Source organism: Phyllobates terribilis, unplaced genomic scaffold (genome assembly GCF_046119375.1).
Source record: "Phyllobates terribilis strain yellow unplaced genomic scaffold, ASM4611937v1 Scaffold_4__5_contigs__length_816908805, whole genome shotgun sequence".
Taxonomy (NCBI): Eukaryota; Metazoa; Chordata; class Amphibia; order Anura; family Dendrobatidae; genus Phyllobates; species Phyllobates terribilis.
Genome location: NW_027362764.1, coordinates 651,560,052 through 651,585,049, shown reverse-complemented (window position 1 = coordinate 651,585,049; position 24,998 = coordinate 651,560,052). Strand labels below are relative to the sequence as shown.

The window sequence follows — 24,998 nt, the reverse complement described above, 5'->3', positions numbered from 1 at the left end:
CACCACAATTGCATTAGGCCTTTTTTCGATCCCTATGCTATATGCACTGAGCTACTTCACAGTACAAGCATCAAATGGCGTTCCTTGGATGGCCCCTATCTTTTACCCTGGCTAAGATAGCCCCCCTTATAGGCTGGGCTAGACAATGTGAACTGATCGCATTCCGGGAAAGCCCACATGGCCGCACTTGACTGCATTAGCATGCTGATTAAGTTCAATAGTGTATGAAATGTCACCGGCATATTTTTTTTTTTTCATGATCTTCGTGAATCGAAATGCAGAGTGGTTACATTTTTGTGGAGCTGCAATTTTCAGGATATTTGATTCAAACTCATTCCTCTGTGGATCCATCTACTCCTCTCTACTTGCTAGATGAACGGTTGGACTTCTATAACATTAAATAATTGAGACTTTACTTTTAGTTGATTTCAAGTGAAGGTGTCAGTATAACTTACCGTAGTTTTAGATAAGTAGCAGATCCACCCAGTTATGGAAATGTTTCTAATTTAACCACTATATTATCACACTGTAAAGAATAATTTATAATTTCATTATGAATGCTAACTGATGGGCCGATGTTGGTGGTATACTAGGAAATTAAATACCATTTGTTATTCAAAATGTAAAACTTTTAAGTGAAGTTTAATTCCAAATAATAAACTTGGATCAGATAACTTCAGGTGGAGGACTAATGAGAAACTCTTAATGATGTCCCCACTGCAAACTGGAATCACAAATAAAAAGATACATGACTCATTGGATACAATCTTCTACAGTATATGTCCACTTGTATCAAAGGTTTTGAAATCAGATTTTTTCATCAGAACCACATGTATAACACACAGCTAAGGAATTGTACAACCTACTTTTGTAAAAATGATAAAAAAGAAATGTATCCTCTCACCTTACTGTACTTTAAATTAACTGAACAGCAAAAAGTACATATTTCATGAATAATACTTATAGATATGTATTTTACAAGAGACACATAAAAACTTGCTGCAAATTACAGGGTTGTCTGTTCTCTGACAAAATTGGAGAAAAGGTGATACATGCTATGAAATAACAAAATAAGCATTACTATCCTGTTGAAGCACCTGCTGCTCAAGCACCACCTCTGCTGCTCTCCGATAGTCTTTACATGGCTGCAATAGTGGCGTTCTGTCTGCAGTATATGACCACGGTAGACTAGTAATTGGCTGTAAAGGTCATGAATTGTAGTCGGGATGTCACCGCTGCAGCCCTGGAAAGCAAAGACTTGCAGTGGTAGAGGTGACATTGGAGTAATAGGGTTAGTAACAATGTCAAGAGGTAAGTAATATTATTCTTTTATAACCTTTGCAATCTTTGCTCCAATTTTGTTCGATCTTGGACAACCACATATCCCATGTGTTGTGGGAAATGATTTTCTTCTAATGCACCTCAGATATGATGGTGTAATGCTAATGTATATGACAGAGAATTGAGATGAGACAGAAATGATTCATTTATACATTTATTTCTATCCTGCATATGCATTCAGACTGAAATGAAGAAAGTAATGCAGTCATTGTACAGACATTTGACATAAATGTTCAACAATTACATGCATGCATACAGAATTCAAAGGACGATTGGTATGGAGGTAATCAACATCCTATTTATTACACAGTCACATTTCCTGTTCCTGTAAATTAAAGGCAGCAAGAATGGAAACATTGATAAAAGTGCTGTTAAATTCATTTGAGAAGAAGCTAATGCAGATTACGTTGATGTGGATGAAGAAAAGTAGAGTTTTTTGGTTCGTTTGGCCGGAAGGATGAAGAAGCAGACAGAATGGCTGAATTATAATGGAACATGCTGGATTCCAGTAATACAAAGTAAACAAAGATCTCATCCTTATAATTGATAGTTACTAACATTAACCTGAACACCTTGTAAAGATGATGCAACAACATCTGGTTCTTGTGCTCTTTCTTCAACTATGCAATGATGCTGAATACTTACGATCTTACCGACAATCATTGTGATGTTTGTATACTTGCTGTCTTTAAAAAATACGTTACAAACATTATTGAAACATTATTAAATCTTTATACGCCGGGAAGGTCAGAAAGTTATTGGTAGATATGTGTGATGATGTAAAAGTAGCATTTGTGCTTTTTTTTTGTTCTTTGCAGCATTCAGGATAGTTACTGAAACGAATATCGTACAAATATAAATTTATATGTATATACATATATATATTTACAGAGCAAAAAAATAATCAAACTATTTGACAACATAAATAATATACAGAAAAAAAAGAACTTACACAAACTCTGTGCTACTGATGCGGTCAGACATCATGAACACTTAAGCTTTGTGTTTGGTGCATTCTAATCTATGTGTTAATATTAATCACCATTGCTAGGTTTAGAGTTGGATCACCCATTTTATAAAAATAAGAACCCTTGTGGATTGCTACCATGTACTAAACATGCGCCATACTATTTATCATTGTGCATTGGCTTTCTTTAGCTCAGTAAAATCTTTTGACTACAGTATAAGTAAGAACTATGCATCTTTTACAAGTATAATGAATATCCTATAGCAGAAGCAGCTACGGCATTGCTCGGGGTAACGTGTCTATTGTGTTAATATATATCTATATTGAGGATGGTTTCATATCTGCTGTCAGTTTGCTAAAATAATATTTTATTGCTTTAACATTGTGTTGTTACAAAGCAACTGTACTCAAAAACTGAAAATTCAGCTTTTAATAGGAGTAAGGCTACTCATCCACCCCAGATTTTGGAAATGTAGCTCTGACCCCAGTTGGCCAACATCGACAACACGATAGGCAAGAAGTGTTGTTGCGACCATGAAATATGAATTGGAAAGAGTCTCAAATGGCTCATAAACATAAAGCTCTTAAGTGATGGACCACAGAGGGTCGGAAAGAAGAGTGCTGAAGATCTTTCTGATTTGTGAAACTCAAGTACGATATGTGAAAGAGGCGAAGGAATGTTAACTTTTGTTTGGGCTTATTCCGTTATTGTTACACAGTATCTTGGATGGTTTTAAATTGCTATCTACTGAAATCAATGATATATCGCCATCAATATATTGATATTATACATAAATTTGGAGTATGCATTCATTTTCTGAGCCCTCGCTGGCAGGGTCCTCTCTCCTCCTGTACCAGTCAGTGACTTGTTTTGTTCAAGATTATTGGAATTGTTTTTTATTATGTATACCCCTTATCACATGTAAAGCGCCATGGAATAAATGGTGCCCTAATGATAAATAATAATAATTCTTGGTGATAATAAACTGCTGGGGATCATTTTCAGATACCTATCTGGATAGATCTAGATATACTGTGGTTCACTGATCATAGAGCTCTGATCAAAACTCACCCTGAGCATCTGATATACGTAATTTTGGTCTAGTTAATTAATTGGGATTATAATCGTGAATTATTTTAATATAGACTGACCTATAATTTACTATTTAGATGTGTTTAAAAAAATGTGTTCTCTTTTTCGTCCTGGTTTATTTCACTTTTCTTTTTGAGAAGAGGGCCATGTATTTCTTTGCCCACCCCATCTCTTATCCATTGTCGGGAGGACAAAGTGATATAACCCTCAGGCAAGTTTCCTCCTTCTTGGCCAATGTAATACCTAAGACGTGAAGAGCATTGTAAAGGTTTTCAGAGCCGACTCCACACACCTTATAACAGTTTTACGGAGTGCTATTGTTCGGTTTCCCTAATAGCCATTGGATTTAATACTTTAGATGGGGTAAAAGGAATTATGTTATGCATCTTCCACAATCGATAATGCAAGAAATTCTGTGTACGTTGGGTGTAAATGAAATAATCCAATTCTACTATTTCAATATAAGAAAAGCAGCATTGCTCAAGGGTTACATATAACTTAACGTTATTGTGCAAAAAACCCTTCAAGTTAAACTTTCCCTTTAAATTTACATCTAAAAATTGTACATGATTTAAAAAACAAGCAAGATTATTTGTCAAAAATGCTGATGCTACATGCACATGCTAGAGCCGTGAATGGGTTACTCATTAGTAATCCACTCAATCTTTTGTACATTTCTGATAAATCCTAAGTGTGTGTATATAGCTTATGTAGTACTAAACAATCCCCCTTTCTCCTCTGTGCCGATCGACATTAGAGTTTGTATAAAAGCCATCTGGATTTGATACCATCTTGTATACCTACAATAGAGTCAGGCAACCGCTGATCATTTTTAGAACAATGAATGTTTTAACGAGCTATAGCTGAACTCATGTAGTTTAATTATTTTAATAAATAAAAAATAATTAATGGTTCAATTCATACAATTTAATGACATCAGAAATAGATTTTAGTAAGCACTGCAGACCCCCCAACTCTCCAAGTAGTTGTGAACATTATGGATAAAACGCACCTTTGTGTCTGTACCTACTTCTGCACAGATAATAATGACATCCAGCAGTTGTGCAGGTACCGGAGATCCACCGGCCTGTACAGAAGTGGAAACAGCTGAGGCTGTCACGTGGTATACTCTCGGGACCACCACCATTGTTATCTTATGGACGCAAAGATGGCTGTGTCCATACACAGTGGAAAGATGGCAGTTGGCGCCTTTATTGGCATAATGGGGATGCGAGATACAGGCAGTTAAGCTTTTTTTAGCACAAGGTCCTAATTTAATGTATTTTCAGATTTTTGTTCTGAAGCTTGACGTTTTTCTGTTCTGTTATCCTGCTTCTTGTCATGTGGTAGGAAAGGGACTGGGATAAACTATTTCCTTCTCCATGCTTAAGTGGAGTTTTTCATTAACAGGTTTGACTGTCAGTGACTACTTCTGTTCATTTAGCTTTATGTACTCTGATGATAATGCAGGAACTCAACTATTAGGCAACTTAAAGGGGTTGTCCAGTCTAAAATGACAAGACTGTGTCACTCTATGTGACTGCACACTTGTGAATCCTTCCAGCCACACACTGCGCGTGGTGAGCATTCGCCAGTGTAAGCGCCAGGAGCGGCGGTCATGTGACTGCAATTATGCTATATGCATAACCGGGAGTGGTCAGAACCAGACTAGACTGTCTCTGGCCTCATACAATATACTTGTATTGAGCACCCTGGAAATAGTCTAGTCGAGTTCTGGCCAAGAGTATGCATATTGCATCATTTCCGTCACGTGACCGCCATTCCCAGCACTGACAATCCTCACAGTGGCAGTGCGTGCGCGAGGAGGATTCACAAGTATCCAGTCACATAGAGTGACTGCAGACTTCTCATTTTAGACCAGACAAGCCCTTTAACATGCCACAGCCAATAGTATACACTAAGAAGGGAGAGCTTATGTTTATTGGTCTTTTAAAGCTCCCCCTTCTTAGTGTATGTTATTGGCTATGGCATGTTAAAGGGGTTGTCTGGTCTAAAATAAGAAACTCTATAATATATCTTATCAGAGAAATCTGCTTCGTTCTCCTACTGGACCCAGTTTTCATTCTTAATAATCTCAATTCACGGGTAAAATATGTCTTCTGCAAATACAGATTTTCACATATAGATCTATGTTAAGGGGAGGAGGGAAGGTCTAGAGACAGATATAGGCATGCTGCTGCAAGCTCTCCTGAAACAATAGTTACACTTTAAGGAGAATATGTTACAGACAAACCAATTCATTTCTCATACAAGTGAAGCTCTAGTCTCTAATGTCAGAAATCAGATCTAGATTATACAAATGTTCTGATAATGGTCTATTTGGAAGATGACCAGTATCAGGTATAGAAACTTAAGCTTTCAAGGCACTGGGAAAAATGCATTATGAAAAGTTGTCTTCCTTTGACAAAATGCATTAATGAAAGTTGTCCTCCTATGGCAAATTCTCTTTTAAACATGCTTCTTGTATGTTAGTATAAAATAATACATAAAAAAAATCTTATTTTGGTTTAATATAGTAATTCTGAAAAATAGTATCACATTAAGTGATTATTCTTTAATGGACTTTATCAACCTAATCATCTATTTAAAGGAACGCTGTAGAAAAAAAACATGTTTACCGTGTTACTGTATGCCATACCGGGCCTATGGAGGCAATACATGCCCACTTTAGGCCTTTCACTGGACATAACACAATGTATCACTTTTTTTCTGGAGTTTTCCTTTAATGTAATAAAATAATTACCTTCTTTCCTGGTACAAAAATAGAAATTATATCTATTTATCTTATGGGTTGTACAAAGATGGCAACTTCTTACTTAGCCACATGTGATCAGTGTGTGGTTCCTGGGATCTGGAAACCCAATCAACTACAAGATTGGTGGTCTTGACCACATTTATATAGTGATCCTCAGTCTACTATTGTATCAGTCCCATGGAAAACGAGTAAAGCGACTAGGCTCATGTTACTCCTTTCTAATGGTGAATCTTATAATCATTATGGAATCACTCATTTATCACCTATCCCGTGGACAGGTTTAAGGTTTCAATTTTGATATAAGGTTATTTTCTGCAATTTATTTCTTATGTCACAGTAAAGACAACTGCTTTCAGTCTGCAATATAACGTATTATAAAGCATTTATATTTGTTGAAACATAGCACACTAAAATATTATCACTAGAAAAATTAATGAATTCAGCAATCCTTTTCATCAAAAAATATATAATTTATGTTACATGTACAAGAATTATTTTTTACATAATAATATATGTGCATTTAACATAATGTATGTATTGTTTTGTAGGAAATGTGCCAAAGCCAAAAGGCTTTTCCCACTTCCAAAATTTACGTCATATTAATATATGATACATTTTGTAAATATCAATGATATATGGATTGTATTCATTACCAATGTTTATGACGCATCAAGGATATGCCTTATATGTATGATCTGTAGGGGTGTGGATGCTGGGACCCCAACAATACCTAAAACATAGTCAATCTGTCTATCAACTTAGAATATATGTTTTGGACGGCTCCATTTCTCAAAAAGAACTAACCAAAGACCTGCTAGTTGTTAGAGTATCCTGCTGGTGACATGAAAAAGTAGTCATGTATTGCTTTCAGCAGTGGATGCTGGAAATCCTCTAGGGCTGACAATCAAAATACAGGTGCATCTCACTAAATTAGAATATCATCAAAAAGTTATGATGAAAACTTTTCCGAATGAAAATTGGAACTCTGGGACCTTGTGCAGTATGTCAATGACTGCCTTCTGGACATCTGTCAAGTCAGCAGTCTTCCCCATGATTGTGGAGCCTACTGAAACAGACTAAGGGACCTTTTTAAACGCTTAGGAAGCCTTTGCAGGTGTTTTTTTTAATTATTTTAATTTACTGAGATAATGACAATCATCAACATTAACAGAAATAAACACTTGAAATAGATCACTCTGCTTGTAATGACTCTATATAATATATGAGTTTCACTTTTTGAATTGAAGAACTGAAAAAAATTAACTTTTTGATGATATTCTAATTTAGTGAGATGCACCTGTAGTTCGCTCTTGACTTTAGGTAATGAGACAGGCCAGAAACTTCTTTATACCCAATGACTAGGACTGTATTTGCAATCTGTAGCACACAGATCCCTAATACAATGCTAATAAATGTCAATGGAGTCATGCATAGCACTATATAACATTTGATGGCGTACCATAATTTCCTTAGTTCAGTTCTAAATAAAAAATTTTGACATGATTTGTTCGATGTTGTATATCAAGTAAATTGTGATTTAAAATAAAAAAAACTCAAGTCGTTCCATTTGGGGGCAATGCATTCAGTTGTGAGCAGAAGGGTTAACAAGGCATTAAATTTTGTTCCATAAATACGTGATAACTTTTGTAAATATAATAATAGCCATACCTCAAATATAAGACCTTACACTGCTGTTAGACCCTCAAGTACAGTACCTTTGCAAAGCTTCTCTTTCTACAGAGAGAGACCTGTAGATTGTTATAGTCAATGCTGCTCTAATTACAGGACTTTATTATCGATAAGCTGGAATCACATGTGACGTTTTTTCAAGCCAAAATCAGGAATGGATTTAACAGGAATAGACATTATTAGCTATACAAACACACACAGCTGTGAAATATCCTGTTGGGGAATGATATTTAATTTACTTTAGCTATGTTTGTATCTTTTGGCAAGGAGAAAGTAAAGAGGTGCAGTAATTCAAGTGTCCTCTTACTCTGCCCCATATCGAAATTGATACAATGCCTGCAAGTGAATGAAGCAAATAAAGAGCATTTATAGCAATTTTTAATTCTTTATTGGAAAGTTGAATTTCAAGCGCATATCCTATTCCTAAGGGAAATTAAAGACTCAATATCAAGTAAAAGATTCATAATTAGACTTATTGATACACATTTCTTTTCCATAGTTTTTGTGAATTTGAAGAGTAATTTTATATCTTTATAAGGGTTTTATTTCCAGGCTTATTACTTTTTTTATTATTTTTCTTTTTATTTTGTATAATTTTTAAAGATGAGAGAATCAACTCGCGGGACCTTGCTCCAGCTGCCAGGTGAGTACTTGTGAATAACCTCCTACCTTCTTGCATCCCCGGCTCCTCTTTTGATTATTAGGCCTGAACAACATCGTGTCAATCTCCAACAATGATGTCTCGCCAGGCTGGCTAATTAAAATAATATCCATGGATTCTGACAGGTAGGAGGAGGTTTACAGGGCTCCTGTCGGGTGGCCACAGAATAGTGACCTGGCTGCTGGACCAGGGTCTTACAAGTTGGTTCACTCAATTCTAAGAATTTTCAACAAAATAAATATTGTGGTGTTCCTAAGGTTGCAGGTTAGTCAGTGCATTTAAGCTACAGATGGTGCTCAAATTATAATTGTCCTAGATCATATGTTACAATGAGAAAAATATTTAGACCAGAACAATAAATATACCGTATAGCATAAAACCGTCAGCTCAGCAAGAGGGAATCTACCTTACCTCCTTGTGCTACATAACAGTTCTATATGTCAGTACAATATTACACACTACCCGTATTTGTCACAATAGAAAAAAATCAAAGCTAATATCTTGAGAATTGAAAATAGAATATAACATCTCAGACAGGTTGAAATTGTCCAATAGACACTAAACCATTTTAGTATTTGTTATATGCAGCGACTGTGACATAAGTGATAAGGAATACAAATTTATTCATGTTACTTATTTCTCTCGGATTTTAAATGCATAAAAAAAGCAATTGTTTGTGTTAATCTACTACTCGGGAAATATTTTAGCAGCTTTATAACCTGATTTACATAATTTTTTTTCTGGGCAAGATGGCACCCGCAGGCACTGGCTGGAATTTATGTCAAGTTAAAAGGTAGCTGCTATCAATCAAGAACACTTACCCTTGTAGGAGCAAACTAACAAGACTTTGAGATAATGAAAAGCCCTAAAAGGGCTCAAAGTCTGTGTTTCCCTACATCAAGACTTGTTTGAAGCAGCGATTACCTTGACCAAATCTATCATGTATCTTCTGAGCAAAGTCATTGATTTTGACTGGCTGGGAGAGTTCTTTGACCGTCAGCACATGCTATTTGCATCAAGAACGTAGAAATTTTGAGCCCTTATTCAGCACTTTGAAGGGCTGTTTAGTAGGTGAAAATATACCTACTTACTTTTTTTTGGCTTAATGTAAGGGAATTGTCCTAATGGGAGATCCATTTAATGCCGATTGAAGGGTTGAAACATTATGGTCCATGTGAGACTAGCTCCTCTTAATATCTCAAAAAGCACTATTTTCGCTAGCTGGTCTACATTGGTTAACATGCTATCACTTAGATCAGCTCACAAAACTTATTAAAAACTTATAAAAGTTTAAATTATTACCTAAAGCTACTAGTTGATCTTCATTTGTGGCTTAAGGTGTCTGAGAGTGAAGAAGATAAAGGTCTATAATTCTTTCATGTCAGTTGAAAAAAATGCAATAGTTTTATTGCATTGGCAAGCAAATAGTGCCTAGAAATGTGACTACATGCAAATATGCAAGCAGTCATGCGTAACCTATATCACTAGAAGAAGTCTGAAAGTTTTAGGGAAAGGCTATACATTCACCCATATCATTCTTTCTTTTTTACATCCTAACATCGTCCTTGAAAGACTAATTCTGCCCATATCCCTTAAAATGAACCTCAGGACAATTCTCTAATATTCTATAATTTTCCTTACGAATCATCTTGCAAATGCAAGAGATTAAAAGCCCACGGGGTGCTGTGAAGTATGCCCATTTCCATACTGTAATCAGGTCTGCACCCAATTTCCGTTTGATTAAAAACTGGTGCCAGACAGTATCTCATGAATTTCACGTGGGAATTCCCAAAAATAAATGAAACATATGTGTCTTATTTCTCCACTGGAGTGTTAATCATGTTTCCTTTCTAAGTACTTTTTTGTAAGTAATATTTGGTGGTCTTCTATTTTATACTACAAAAATACCACCTTAAAAAAAAGGGTATGTATGTGTCATTGTGGTCACCTGGACTGATTTTATTCAGTGACTTAGATATGCAAACAAAGGCAAAAATATTTTATAAAGCTTTATAATATCTTTATAAAAAAGACTGCCCACATTTGAAGTAAGTCACTGGTTTGAAGTAAGTCCAATATTGAAGCATTTAATACTGTCTTCTCCGTTTTCTCCAAAGCAGACATATAAATGAAAGAAATCTGAGGGCCAAGGATTTTAGAATTCTCCATAATTCTGAGTAATAATCAATATTATAACATGTTTTAAAGATCTATCAGGAGGTATTGGTGGTGAGCTGGGTGCTCAAATCCCCATCAATTGCTATAATAGTTTCAGATGCTCATAAGAGCACTAGGCCTTTTTAAGACCGATTGGCCTTTCTTGGCTCCACTAAGCAGTGGCACTATTGAGCCATAGATGGCAATGACCCGGCAATGCCTTCTCTATATGAGGCTTACAGGAGTGAACGGGGCCCTAGCACTCTTATGAATATTAAGGTTCTCAGCACCCAGACTCTCACTCAAAGGTCCTCATACACTTGAAGGAATCTGATTATATGGTCAGGTCTGCCATCACTACATCATCTCAGTCCTTCAACATAATTACATTAAAAACAATGGGCCCGATTCATTATTTGCCATTTATTTTAAAGATGTTGTCCACTACAATGTGTAGTGGGCAGATCGATTTAAACTTTGGAAATAAGGCTTTCTTCAAATACCTTGCGTTTCCAAATGTGCCTGTGAGTAGCGCTATCATTGACCGCTCATGCCCATCATGTGACCCCAGGCTGCAGCTGCCTCTGATCTCTGGTGTTGTCACGTCAAGTTCCAAAATTGGAAGTTGATCCCACATCACCAAGGAGGAACCCAGTTTTCATGAGTGACAGGACAGTGGTCACAGTTTCACCGCACATAACTGCTCCATATCTCGCGGGCTTGTGGCGCTCTGTAGGAAAGCAGTGCAGGAGAGTGCGCCATGCTGGGCTATGATGGGCGGTGAAACTCTGCCCACAGCCCAGTTAGTCAGGGAGACTGGGTCCTGCCTCGGTGATGCCGGGTCAGCTTCTAATTCCAGAACTTGACGTGACATTACCGGACATCAGCAGCCGGGGGTCACATGATGGGGGTGAGCGGACAGCGATAGCGCCGCTCACAGGCACATTTGAAAGCACAAGGTATTTGAAGAAAGCCTTATTTCCAAGGTTTAAATCAATCTGCCCACTACACATTGTAGTGGACAACCTCAGTAAGTTACTTTTCAAAATGACGCATGTGTGCAAAACAAAAAATGGTCTTCAGTTTTGTATTTTACCTGTTTAGTGCAAAGAGTCGCATATTCTGCTACAATGTTGCAAATTATGCTCAAAAAATTCAGATGTACATAAAATCACTCCAGGGGGGACTGAAGTACATGTGTGCAAAACTTTTACAACTGTTTGAAAAGTCGCAATTCATGGATAAACCTATAACATCTAGAGACACCAAGTTTTGCTCACAATGGCGAACAGAAAACAACAGGGTGACACATATCAAATAGTCTTTAAAAAAGGCGCAAACAAAAAGAATAAAGTGCAAGTAAAAAATAGGCGAAAAACACCAAAAACAGAACAAAAAGGACAAATGTAATAATGAATCGGGCCCAATCTCGCAAGGAGACTTTCAAGGTCAAGGATTATTACATTAGTGGGCAGAACCGATATTATAAATTATTTAACTTCTTATTTGAAGACCAAATTTCATTAGTTGTCCCTTTGGTGAGGAGGATAGACAGGCTGTCACTTTATTTTAAAAAATAGTGTTAATCATTGATGTAAAGATGCTTTTGATTGGAATGACCAAGAACATTGAGCATATTTATGGCTGCTCTCCCTGGAACTTTCCAATACTAACATGTTCTTTGTTCAAGAATACCCCATTAGAGCAAAAAAATATAGACTGCACGGGGAGAATACACAAGATAATATCCAGTAAGTAAATTGCAAAATGAAGTATTTCATGGCAATTGGCACTATTTACGTGGCGGCCAAGAACTATTCTTGAGTACTCGACATTGGGACAGTATTATTCATTTTTGGCAAGTTAACACATTAAATATCAGTCTTCACACTTGCATTTGTGGTTGTATCATCTTGCCCGATTTTTTTTTTTTTTTACTTTATTTTTTTTTTTTTAAATAAGAAATGCAAAAACAATCTTATGCACAGCAAAATCTGCAGTGGTTTATAGCACAAGAAATAAAAAATATTCTCTTAATTTAAACCAACAATGATCTCTGAACAGAAAGCATTTACTTCAAGTTGCATAACGTTTCCAGTTTTGGTGAGCTTTCCAACACAGTGTCCATGTTGTAATTCTCACACCGATATCACTGGAAAAGCTAACGACAAGGTTGCAATTCTGCAACATAATATGAGTCTGTACAGGTCCTCCAAACAGTACACTGTGAAGGAAGTACTATACCTGTGTCCAGAGTAATAGGTTCACTTTACATAATTTTGTTTATACTCAGTTGTCCTAGCTAATGTATGTACACATATAGGCTTTCTTAAAGCTCACAGAACCTCATTTCCATCTTTAATGCATGCAGTGACCCATAATCCTTTCTTGAACAAACTCTTCTCTGCTTTTAAATGTTCCAAAACACATGTACAATCATAGATTAAAGGATCAAGAATGTCAGGATTTGCAATACACTGGCTCTTTAGAAGGGCTTTCATTATCATTATTACACACTGCCGCTGAGTCATTATATGTTTTGTTACAAAAGGTAGTTCCTGAACAATTTTACTAAGCAATTCTTCATGCCATGCAAAATTAATAGTTTATGGATGTCTCTGAGGCTTTTCCTTTTGAGTTCATAGGCTTTACCAACCTTAGTGCTTTTAAGAAAAAAAGTCCTTATTGCTCTTGCAACTAGTCACATGCTTGTCTCACGTGTCTGACAATAACCTGTTTCACCAGTGTCTGAGTGGATTTCTGGGACAAATAAATGATTCTCCACCTTACTTTCCTCCTGATTACTGTCCTGCTTAAGGTCCTCTCCTGCCAAGTAAATGTCCTGAGTACAATTTTGATTGATTGTTTTCTGCAGGGAGAGCACATCTGTGTCTGCTGTAGAATAGTTGCCATCATTCTTTTCCTCAACGCAGTTGGTTTTGATGTCCTCCTGAGTGTCATGCTTTGAACCACATACCTGCATGAAGTCATCGTCTTCTGTGTCTATTTCTGTAAAGCTGCTTCTCTTCTTGGAAGATAGTGAAACAAATTTGGGATTTTGAGAAGGTGATGTAGGAGGCATTGGAAATACACCTGGAGACTCTGTTTCTGGTTGTTGCTCGGAGGATGAATAGTCTTGCAGAAAAAGTGTGCTTAGCTGAAGATGAGTGTATAGTGGGTGTTCTATTGTCTTAGCTGGCAATGCACCTGTGATATTTGCTGGATTTGGGAGAGAGCTGCCCTTTGACTGTTTGAAATTAACTTTCAAAGATCTAGACCTAAGTGGATTATTCAGTTTCATGGAACTCTGGCTATCCTCTCTCTCAGCACCAATTTGTTCTTGAAGAAGTATTTTTGGGGTTCCACATTCACTTCTACCTGACGCCTCTGATAACTTATACTCAAATGTAACATCTTTGGGAGCAAAACCTGGGTATTTTGTACGTGGCTGGAAGTGAGACGTTTTAACTTCTCTACCACCTTCTTCGCTAACGGTGTATGCAGGGAACCTCATTTCAAGATTACTCCCGGGAAATGGTGTAAGAGGAGATCTTTCTGCTTCGGTAAAGTCTGTTGCGCAACTGGCAAAGCTGTCAATGCTTGAGACACTTCTCATGTCAGTTATCATATCTTTCGGAGCAACTGATAACTGGTTTCTTTTTGCAGAAACCTCTTCCATCTCTATTTCTTCCTCATATGCAGGAGGGATGACTGATTGTTCATGATAGGCAGAGTTAACACTAGGATGCGACTGTGCTTTTGTGATCTCATTGTACAGCTCCTCTAGTTTCTGGGCGCTGAGGTGTTGTGGGCTGGAAGAAGAATTGTTTAATAGTTCTTGGGAGTCATGTTGACTGACCTCCTGATATTTATTGTCAAATGATTTATTTGAACTTGTCTCAGACATTGTCCTCCTTGCCCATTTCCATCGGCTAGGAGACAAATGATTATCATTAGCGTTCTCTACTTTATTAGAATCATCGGCAGACTTATCTACAACAATATCGATCAGCTCCATGCTGCGAGCAAATGCATCTTTCAGGTTCATAGAAACAATGCTCCCATTTCTCTTAGCTCGTTCAAGTGCTTCTCTTCTCTTTATTGCCTTCTCCTGTCTTTTCTGCTCTTTGTAAAATTCTGAGAAATTGTTCACAATGATTGGAATAGGCAATGCAATCACTAAGACTCCAGCGATGCAACAAAGACCCCCAACTATTTTGCCAAGTAATGTCTTAGGGTAAATATCTCCATACCCAACTGTAGTCATAGTTATCGTTGCCCACCAAAATGATGCAGGTATACTTGTAAATTTAGTAGCATCTTCATCCTTCTCAGCAAAAAACACCAAACTAGAAAATATCATTATTCCCATAGCTAAAAATAATATCAGTAATCCAAGTTCATTATAACTTCTCCTGAGTGTGAATCCTAGGGATTGTAGACCAGTTGAATGTCTGGCAAGTTTAAGGATACGTAATATCCTCATAATTCTGAAAATTTGAACCACTCGACGGACATTTTGGAACTGAAGAACGCTCTTATTGGATTCTGTAAGGAAAATTGTCACATAATATGGCAAAATGGCCAGTAAATCAATTATGTTCAGAGGGCCTTTAAAAAACTTCCACTTGTTGGGTGAAGAAAGAAATCGCAATAGATACTCCATTGTGAACCATGCAATGCAGACTGCTTCTACGTGTGCCAACTGAGGGTTATCATTCGGTTGCCCAAATTCATCTGGTTCTTGCAGATCAGGTAGTGTGTTCAGTGATAATGCGATGGTTGAAAGCACAATAAACAGAATTGATATAATCGCCAAAATCTGAAAGACAAGATAAAAAAGAATGATTTAATAAGACAAGATAAAAAAGAATGATTTAATATAATAGCAAAACATAAATCATTAATATTACAGATACTTTTTACTTTTTATAAATATAATCAATAGTGTTGTGCGAGCGTGCTCGGTAAACCCTTTCACCGAGCACGCTCGGGTGCTACCCAAGTATTTTCGGCGTGCTCGGCAACTATGCTAGAGCTGCCGTGGCTGCATGTGTCGCGGCTGTTAGACAGCTGTGACAAATCCAGGGATTGCCTAACAAACAGGCAATCCCTGCATGTATCACAGCTGTCTAACAGCCGCGACATATGTAGCTCCGGCGGCTTGAGCATAGATACCGAGCACGCCGAAAATACTCGGGCAGCAACCGAGCCTGCTTGGTGAAAGGGTTAACCGAGCACGCTCGCGCAACACTAATAATCAGCCATATGTCGAGGAAATTAGATATTAAAAACCATCCAAATATTTGCAAGACACTATTGTTGCCATTATACAGTACAGACCAAAAGTTTGGACACATCTTCTCATTTAAAGATTTTTCTGTATTTTCATTACTATGAAAATTGTACATTCACACTGAAGGCATCAAAACTATGAATTAACACATGTGGAATTATATACTTAACAAAAAAGTGTGAAACAACTGAAAATATGTCTTATATTCTAGGTTCTTCAAAGTAGCCACCTTTTGCTTTGATGACTGCTTTGCACACTCTTGGCATTCTCTTGCTGAGCTTCAAGAGGTAGTCACCGGAAATGGTTTTCACTTCACAGGTGTGCCCTGTCAGGTTTAATAAGTGGGATTTCTTGCCTTATAAATGGGGTTGGGACCTTCAGTTGTGTTGTGCAGAAGTCTGGTGGATACACAGCTGATAGTCCTACTGAATAGACTGTTAGAATTTGTATTATGGCAAGAAAAAAGCAGCTAAGTAAAGAAAAACGAGTGGCCATCATTAAGAAATGAAGGTCAGTCAGTCCGAAAAATTGGGAAAACTTTGAAAGTGTCCCCAAGTGCAGTTGCAAAAACCATCAAGCGCTACAAAGAAACTGGCTCACATGAGGACCGCCCCAGGAAAGGAAGACCAAGAGTCACCTCTGCTTCTGAGGATAAGTTTATCCGAGTCACCAGCCTCAGAAATCGCAGGTTAACAGCAACTCAGATTAGAGACCAGGTCAATGCCACACAGAGTTCTAGCAGCAGACACATCTCTTCAACAACTGTTAAGAGGAGACTTTGTGCAGCAGGCCTTCATGGTAAAACAGCTGCTAGGAAACCACTGCTAAGGACAGGCAACAAGTAGAAGAGACTTGTTTGGGCTAAAGAACACAAGGAATGGACATTAGACCAGTGGAAATCTGTGCTTTGGTCTGATGAGTCCAAATTTGAGATCTTTGGTTTCAACCACCGTGTCTTTGTGCAACGCAGAAAAGGTGAACGGATGGACTCTACATGCCTGATTCCCATCGTGAAGCATGGAGGAGGAGGTGTGATGGTGTGGGGGTGCTTTTCTGGTGACACTGTTGAGGATTTATTCAAAATTGAAGGCATACTGAACCAGCATGGCTACCACAGCATCTTGCAGCGGCATGCTATTCCATCCGGTTTGCGTTTAGTTGGGCCATCATTTATTTTTCAACAGGACAATGACTCCAAACGCACCTCCAGGCTGTGTAAGGGCTATTTGACCAAGAAGGAGAGTGATGGGGTGCTGCGCCAGATGACCTGGCCTCCACAGTCACCAGACCTCAACCCAATCGAGATGGTTTGGGGTGAGCTGGACCGCAGAGTGAAGGCAAAAGGGCCAACAAGTGCTAAGCATCTCTGGGAACTCCTTCAAGATTGTTGGAAGACCATTTCTGGTGACTACCTCTTGAAGCTCATCAAGAGAATGCCAAGAGTGTGCAAAGCAGTCATCAAAGCAAAAGGTGGCTACTTTGAAAAACCTAGAATATAAGACATATTTTCAGTTGTTTCACACGTTTTTGTTAAGTATATAATTCCACATGTGTTAATTCATAGTTTTTGTACATTCACACTGAAGGCATCATTTTCTTAGTCAAGAAAATACAGAAAAATCTTTAAATGAGAAGGTGTGTCCAAACTTTTGGTCTGTACTGTATATCACCAGTGGATATATCCATTGCATATGTTATTTTTCCCATCCTCTACCTCTTACAATTTACTATCTTGAAGTGTTGTTTCTAGAGTGCACAATTAACTTGCTCATTAAATGGGCGACCCATTGATTCCATTGATTGTTGCGCAGTGCTTCTTTTTTCCCGCGGTGTTAGTAGCAAGACCTACCATATTTAGATCCTTATTATTGCATGGGAGTTTTTCCAAACGACACAATCCCTATATTCCCACATATGTTAATTCCCTTTTCTATATATTTAGTAGAAAGTTGAATTACATGTTTCAAATCTGATAGCTCAAAAATTATGTTCAATCTTCATATTAAAATGAAGATTATTATTATCTATTTGGCATAAGTGATTACTAATACACCTCCCAATGCTCGTTCATGATTATCTTGCAGTGTAAATGCCCCTTCACTGAGACCCCTAAAATCCACTCAAGAGGATGGAGCTGAGCTGCAGTACTATCCACTGCCACAAGCTTGCAAAATTTGGTATTGCCAATATTACCACTATGCATTAACTAAGCCATAAAGCAACATTTCTTAAACTTTACAGGAGATGGGATGCTATTCCTTTAATTTCTTTCAATGCAAATATTATAGGAATAAAGACTCCATAAATAGTTGCCAGTTTTTGTTCCACTGCTATTTCTTACACTTCATTTTGTAAAACTCAGCAATAGTCAGTCTGACATTTTATAATAACAATACAAAGAAATGAACAAGAAGTATCCTAAAACAGTAACCAATCAAGATTATATGCCGAGTCTGTAAAAACAGAGACCTCATGTACCGAGATTAATTGCATTATTTACATGTATTATTGTAGTCTTACGCCTGCTGGGGAAGCTTAAAACCCTGCAGTAGAAAAATGCTAAAATATAAATGGCAGATCAATAGCGTCTACCGGATTTGTAAAGTTTAATTACAGCAGCATGCACACAAGTATGACTAAGCATCGGGAAAATAGAATTAAATACAGCAGATTCCTTGGTGTTACGTACAAAATGTTAGGAAGAAGGAAAAAAATCTTCACAATTATATTCGCCATTTTAAGACATGCAGTAGCTTCAATGCTTTTTTTTCCATTTCAATCCTGTTTCACAAGCACTTTCATTAAATGTATAGCTCAACAACAGTGAATAGAAATAAGTAGCTAATTGAATAAAGCACCTCTGAGTAAACCTATTATGGGCAATGTTGATTTAGAAGAAGGCAAAAAGAACTCTAAAAATGGTTCACATCAGTGTCATGACTTGGCATGTACAGTGGGTACGGAAAGTATGCAGACCCCTTTAAATTTTTCTCTCTTTGTTTCATTGCAGCCATTTGGTAAATTCTAAAAAGTTAATTTTTTCTCATTAAAGTACACTCTGCACCCCATCTTGACTGAAAAAAAAACAGAAATGTAGAAATTTTTGCAAATTTATTAAAGAAAAACTGAAATATCACATGGTCATAAGTATTCAGACCCTTAGCTCAGTATTGAATAGAAGCACGCTTTTGAGCTAGTATAGCCATGAGTCTTCTTGGGAATGATGCAACAAGTTTTTCACACCTGGATTTGGGGATCCTCTGCCATTCTTCCTTGCAGATCCTCTCCAGTTCCGTCAGGTTGGATGGTGAACGTTGGTGGACAGCCATTTTCAGGTCTCTCCAGAGATGCTAAATTGGGTTTAGGTCAGGGATCTGGCTGGGCCAATCAAGAATGGTCACAGAGTTGTTCTGAAGCCACTCCTTTGTTATTTTAGCTGTGTGCTTAGGATCTCTCTGTACTTGGCCGCATTCATGTTTCCTTCAATTGCAACCAGTCGTCCTGTTCCTGCAGCTGAAAAACACCCCCATAGCATGATGCTACCACCACTATGTTTCACTGTTGGGATTGTATTGGGCAGGTGATGAGCAGTGCCTGGTTTTCTCCACACATAACGCTTAGAATTATCACCAAAAAGTTCTATCTTCGTCTCATCAGACCAGAGAATCTTATTTCTCATAGTCTGGGAGTCCTTCATGTGTTTTTGAGCAAACTCTATGCGGGCTTTCGTATGTCTTGCACTGAGGAGAGGCTTCCGTCGGGCCACTCAGCCATAAAGTCCCGACTGGTGGAGGGCTGCAGTAATAGTTGATTTTGTGGAACTTTCTCACATCTCCCTACTGCATCTCTGGAGATCAGCCACAGTGATCTTGGGGTTTTTCTTTACCTCTCTCACCAAGTCTCTTCTCCCATGATTGCTCAGTTTGGTTGGACGGCCAGGTCTAGGAAGACTTCTGGTGGTCCCAAACTTCTTCCATTTAAGGATTATGGAGGACACTGTGCTATTAGGAACCTAGAGTAATGCAGAAATTCTTTTGTAACCTTGGCCAGATCTGTGCCTTGCCACAATTCTGTCTCTGAACTCCTTGGACAGTTCCTTTGAGCTCATGATTCTCATTTGGTCTGACATGTACTGTGAGCTGTGAGGTCTTATATAGACAGGTGTGTGCCTTTCCAAATCAAGTCCTATCAGTTTAATTAAACACAGCTGGACTCCATTGAAGGAGTAAAATCATCTGAAGGAGGATCACAAGGAAATGGACAGCATGTGACTTAAAAATGAGTGTCTGAGCAAAGGGTCTGAATACTTATGACCATATGATATTTCAGTTTTTCTTTTTTAATAAATTTTCAAAAATTTCTACATTTCTGTTTTTTTCAGTCAAGATGGGGTGCAGAGTGTACTTTAATGAGAAAAAAATGAACTTTGTAGACTTTACCAAATGGCTGCAATGAAACAAAGAGTGAAAAATTTAAAGGGGTCTGAATACTTTCTGTACCCACTGTATCTGTTACATTTTTTTTTACTATATATACATAGAAATATAGTACTGTGGAAAAGTTTTAGGCAGGTGTGGCAAAAATGCCACAAAGTAACAAAATGGAAAGTGAATGTACAAAACAGAAACCTAAATCAAATCATTATTTTGTGTGACCACCCTTTGCATTCAAAACCGCATCAGTACTCCTAGGTTGCACAAAGTGAGTGATTTTTTAGGAATATCGGGAGGTGTATTAGTAACCACTTATACCAAATAGATAATAATAATCTTCATTTTAATATGAAGATTGAAAAGCAGTAATTAACTGAAACGGCTGTGTAGGATTTAAAGCGTTTGTCCAGTGTACAAATTGAAAAGTCTACAGTCACTCTGTGTGACTGCAGACTTACGAATCCCCCCAGCGCACGCACTGTGCATTGCAGGGATTTGCTGGTTTCTGAGCTGGGACCAGAGAGTATATAAGCATTATGCATACTCCTGGCCAGAGCCCGTGCAGTGGGCACGGCCTCACTCCATACACTTGTATAGAGTGAGGCCTGCAGAGTGACTGCAGACTTATCGATAGGAACCGGACAACTCCTTTAAGACTGGGTGAGGAACAGCCAAACTCTGCTACAAAGGTGAGGTTGTGGAAAATAGTTTCATGTCACAGGTCATACACCGTGGTAAGACTGAGCACAGCAGCAAGACACAAGGTAGTTATAGTGCGCCAGCAAGGTCTCTACCATGCAAAGATGTCAAATCAGACTGTGGTTTCAAGATGTTCAAGCACTTTTGATGAAGCAACAAGAAATTGACAAAGTTGAGGACTGTAGATACAATGGTTGGCCAAGGAAACTTAATGCATCAGATGAAAGATACATCAACCTTACTACCCTTCAAAATTGGAAGATGTTCAGCAGTGCTATCAGCTCAGAACTGGAAGCAACATGTGAGGCTCAGGTACACCCATCTAGTTCTCCAAGATGTTTGGATGCACCTCCCTGCCGAGTTCCTTTAAAACCTGTGTTCAAGTGTCCTTATAAAAATTGATGCTGCTTTGCAGGGCGCCACTCCAAATATTAATTTGAATTTCTTCTTTTTTCATTCACTTTGCATTTTACTAATTGATAAAAATATACTATTAACACTCCTATTTTTCAAAGCATTCTTGCTTTGCAGCATTTTTTATACACCTGCCTAAAATTTTGCAATATTTTTCTGTAAATATAAAGTTAAAAACTTGTTTTCTTTGCCTAAAAATTAATGTAAATATGCCATGTTCATGTGCTTTCTGTCATTTTTTAATGTTTTTGGTGGTTTTGCCTCATTTTTCTCTAAATGTGTTTTTCCAGCCTTTTTTTAGTTGTTATTTTTATTTCATTTTTAATATTATAAGTCATGTGAATCATAGATCGTGTTTCCAAGATTTCTCTAAAAACTTGAATTGTAATGCAGCAATGAATGCCCCCCCCCAAAAAAACAAACAAACAAACACATAATGGCCCTGATTCATCGTTTTCCGTTCTTTTAAAGTTACTATCCTTTTTTGTATTGTGGAATTAGTTTCTGCTTTTGGTGCCAAATTCATCAAAATGCCGCACATGATTCATGAATATAGCATAAAGTAAAAAATTGCCTTTTTTAGAACTTCTTTTGTGACTTTTGATGCCAAGAATTGCAATTTGGGGCCAAAGTCACAAAATTTAGGACAAAATTCCGGCATACTCAAAAATACACTGAAGTGGGGGGGGGGGGGGACTGTAGTGAAGTTGCACCAAATTTTAAGACTTTTTAAAAAGCCGCAATTGAACCAGGCTAAAACATCTGGAATAGCTAAACTACAACCACAAAGCGGCCCACAAAACTGGACAGTACATAAAAAATAGAATTTAAAAAAAGGCGCAACTGGAATCATGAATTAGGTTCAAACACAAAAGGTGTAGAACACGCAAACAACATGTCCAGAGACACAACCATATCCAGAAACTCAAAAAACATAAGTGATAAAAAAACAAGGAAAAAAAGTGCCGTATGTGTGTGCCACATGCCATATTTCCCTGGCCACAGAGTTTTTGGTTCAATAAATGTATGAAAATCCGCCAGAAAAACTCAAAAATGTGGAACTTTTACTAAATCACTGTGTGTGTGAAGGCATCTTTATGAGTATTTTGGATTAAATAAAATTAGAGAATTTATATTCATTAAATGTTATGAATGTACTTGACAGTAGATGGCACTATCCTAAAATTTATAGAAAACAAGCAGTAGATTTTTTTGTGTGCGTGTATATATAGACTTTTTATTTTTCTTATTTATTTATTTCTTTTTTTCTAAATACAAAACTGCGAATCCCATAATTATTTGAGTGGCTTTTTGTATTACTGCTCTCCATTTGAAGAATATAAGGCTTTTTAAATGGCACAAAAAAATCCCTAAATTAAAAAAATGAAGAGAGGCGCCTCTGAATTGCATTATATATTTGTGAGTGCATAGAAAACAGGCTTTTTAGTAAATACTGTAGAGGAATCTCCAGGGCTTTGTTGTGCAAACTACAGAAGTGATGAAACAATTCCCTGGTGCAGTAGATGGAAGACTCACCTGGCTGCTTTGCATATGCTTTGTTTTGTTTGCTTGTGCAAACCATCTTTACATATTCATTGTACCTCTATGCTTATTTCCCAGTGAAATCATGTGTTTGCCTATGTTCAGTACAGAAAAGCAATGTTGTTTCTTCCTAGTTGTCAGTTGCTAAAATGAAAAACTTTAGAGATTTTTGAAAAGTTTTTTTCTTTTAGCTGTAAAACTATTAGGCTGATACAAATGGTAGAAACGTCAAATGTGTAACTATATTTAATTTTTAGCCTATGACCACTGAAGCCAATCAAAGGCCACTCAGAGAGCAAGTCAGAGAGCAACAGTTTAATTTAAGGAAGTGAGAGTGAAACGGTCACTGACTGGCTGCAGGGCTCACATGACATAATAGCGTCACGCAAGCCCTGGAGGACCAGGCGCTGATGATGCAAGTTTCAGAGGTTAATATAGCTGTTATTATTTTACAAGCGGAAAATATGGTGATTGAGAAGGACTTGTCTAAATGGACAACCTCTTTAAATGTTTATTGTCTGAGTTTTGCAAGGGAAGAACTAGGTGAACAGATTCACTTTTCCATATAGCGATGTTCCCAGTTTGTAGATAAAATGTTTGTTAACCCCATTACCAATCCTTAAGACCTTAATTTGCAGACCATATATTAGACAATTATAGCAGTACGTTTACACTGAGATGGTTCAGTGGATTATTAAAGAAGCTGCTTCAAAAACTCTTTGAATAAGCTTTTTATTCATTCCAGTAGGAAAACCACATTGCTGTTCACACAGTCAATATTTTTCTGATGAGGTTTTAAAAACTGCTTTTAAAAAAAAAAGTGTCATGTCACTTCTTTGATGAGGATTCCTCACAAAGTCAACACCAAACTTGTTATGTAAGTAAAGGGCGAAGTGCATACAGAGCTTTTTTGAGTCAATCAAAAACCACAAGTTTTAAAAGCAGAAACCGCTTCAGAAAAAGTACCTTCTTTGCGTTTTCTGGGTATTTTTTGTCCTGAAGTTTTTTTTTTTTGTTTCTTGAAGCGTTTTCTGTAAACATTATCTTAACATTTTTCTTTACTGTTTTTTAAACATTTTTGGAAATGTATTAAGCAATAAATAAAATGCTAGTGCTTTATGAGGTGAAAACGCCTCAATAAGGCTTAGAAAATACTATGTGTTTTTTTGATCTTTTTGTAGCATTCGCTTTTACTTTTATTGGAAATTATGGAGCAGTTTCTTAGTGGAAAATGCCTGAAGAAATGACAGGTAATTTCTTTTGTCGTTTTTTGAAAACTTGAAGCTAATTAAATATGATCAAAAGACAACTTCTTTCAAGCTGTTTTTGAACAATTTTTCAAGTGTTTTTGGTGTAGACTTGTTTCAGTGAGCTCATAGCAAAAAGGCTGAAAAAAAAACCTCAGTGAAAAAAAACTGCTTCAAAACAAGGAAAAAACTTGTGAAAACTAAAACTGCATAAAACAACGGTAAGGATTTGTGCGCTTCTATGAAATGAACTAAGCAACGAATAAAATGCTAGCTTTATTCTATGCTTACAAAATGCTAAAAAAATCCAATTAGGTGTCTTTTTGGTGGTTTTGTAGCCTTTGCTTTCACTTCTATCCTAAAGTATGGAGCGGCTTCATAGCAGAAAATGCCCGTAGAATTGACAGGTCACTTCTTTTAAACACTTGAAAATGACAATTAAGCGGGCAACACAATAATACTAAAGGGTGAAACTACATAGTAAAGAAACAACTATAACTGAGCGAAAAGGAAAACTATGCCAAAAGGTGCACCCACATATAAAATTTACATTTTTATTGGAAACTATGAAAATGTACATAAATAACACCAAAAAAAAGATAGATCAAAAACAATTAAAACAAGTAGAGGCATCCCAACCCTAAAAGGGGAAAGGGACAGGACAATTTTATAATTACATTTAA

The 24,998-nt window shown here is 37.2% G+C and overlaps 1 protein-coding gene across 1 annotated transcript in view; it reads right to left on the bottom strand.

Moving 5' to 3' along the window:
* Positions 1-11,676: 11,676 nt before the first annotated feature.
* KCNB2 (potassium voltage-gated channel subfamily B member 2) overlaps positions 11,677-24,998 on the bottom strand; it is a 401,287-nt gene continuing 387,965 nt past the window's right edge. Inside the window, exon 3 of the mRNA XM_073679441.1 lies at positions 11,677-15,506. Coding sequence (XP_073535542.1) covers positions 13,386-15,506 — 2,121 coding nt within the window. The 3' untranslated portion in view covers positions 11,677-13,385. The remainder of the gene's footprint in view (positions 15,507-24,998) is intronic.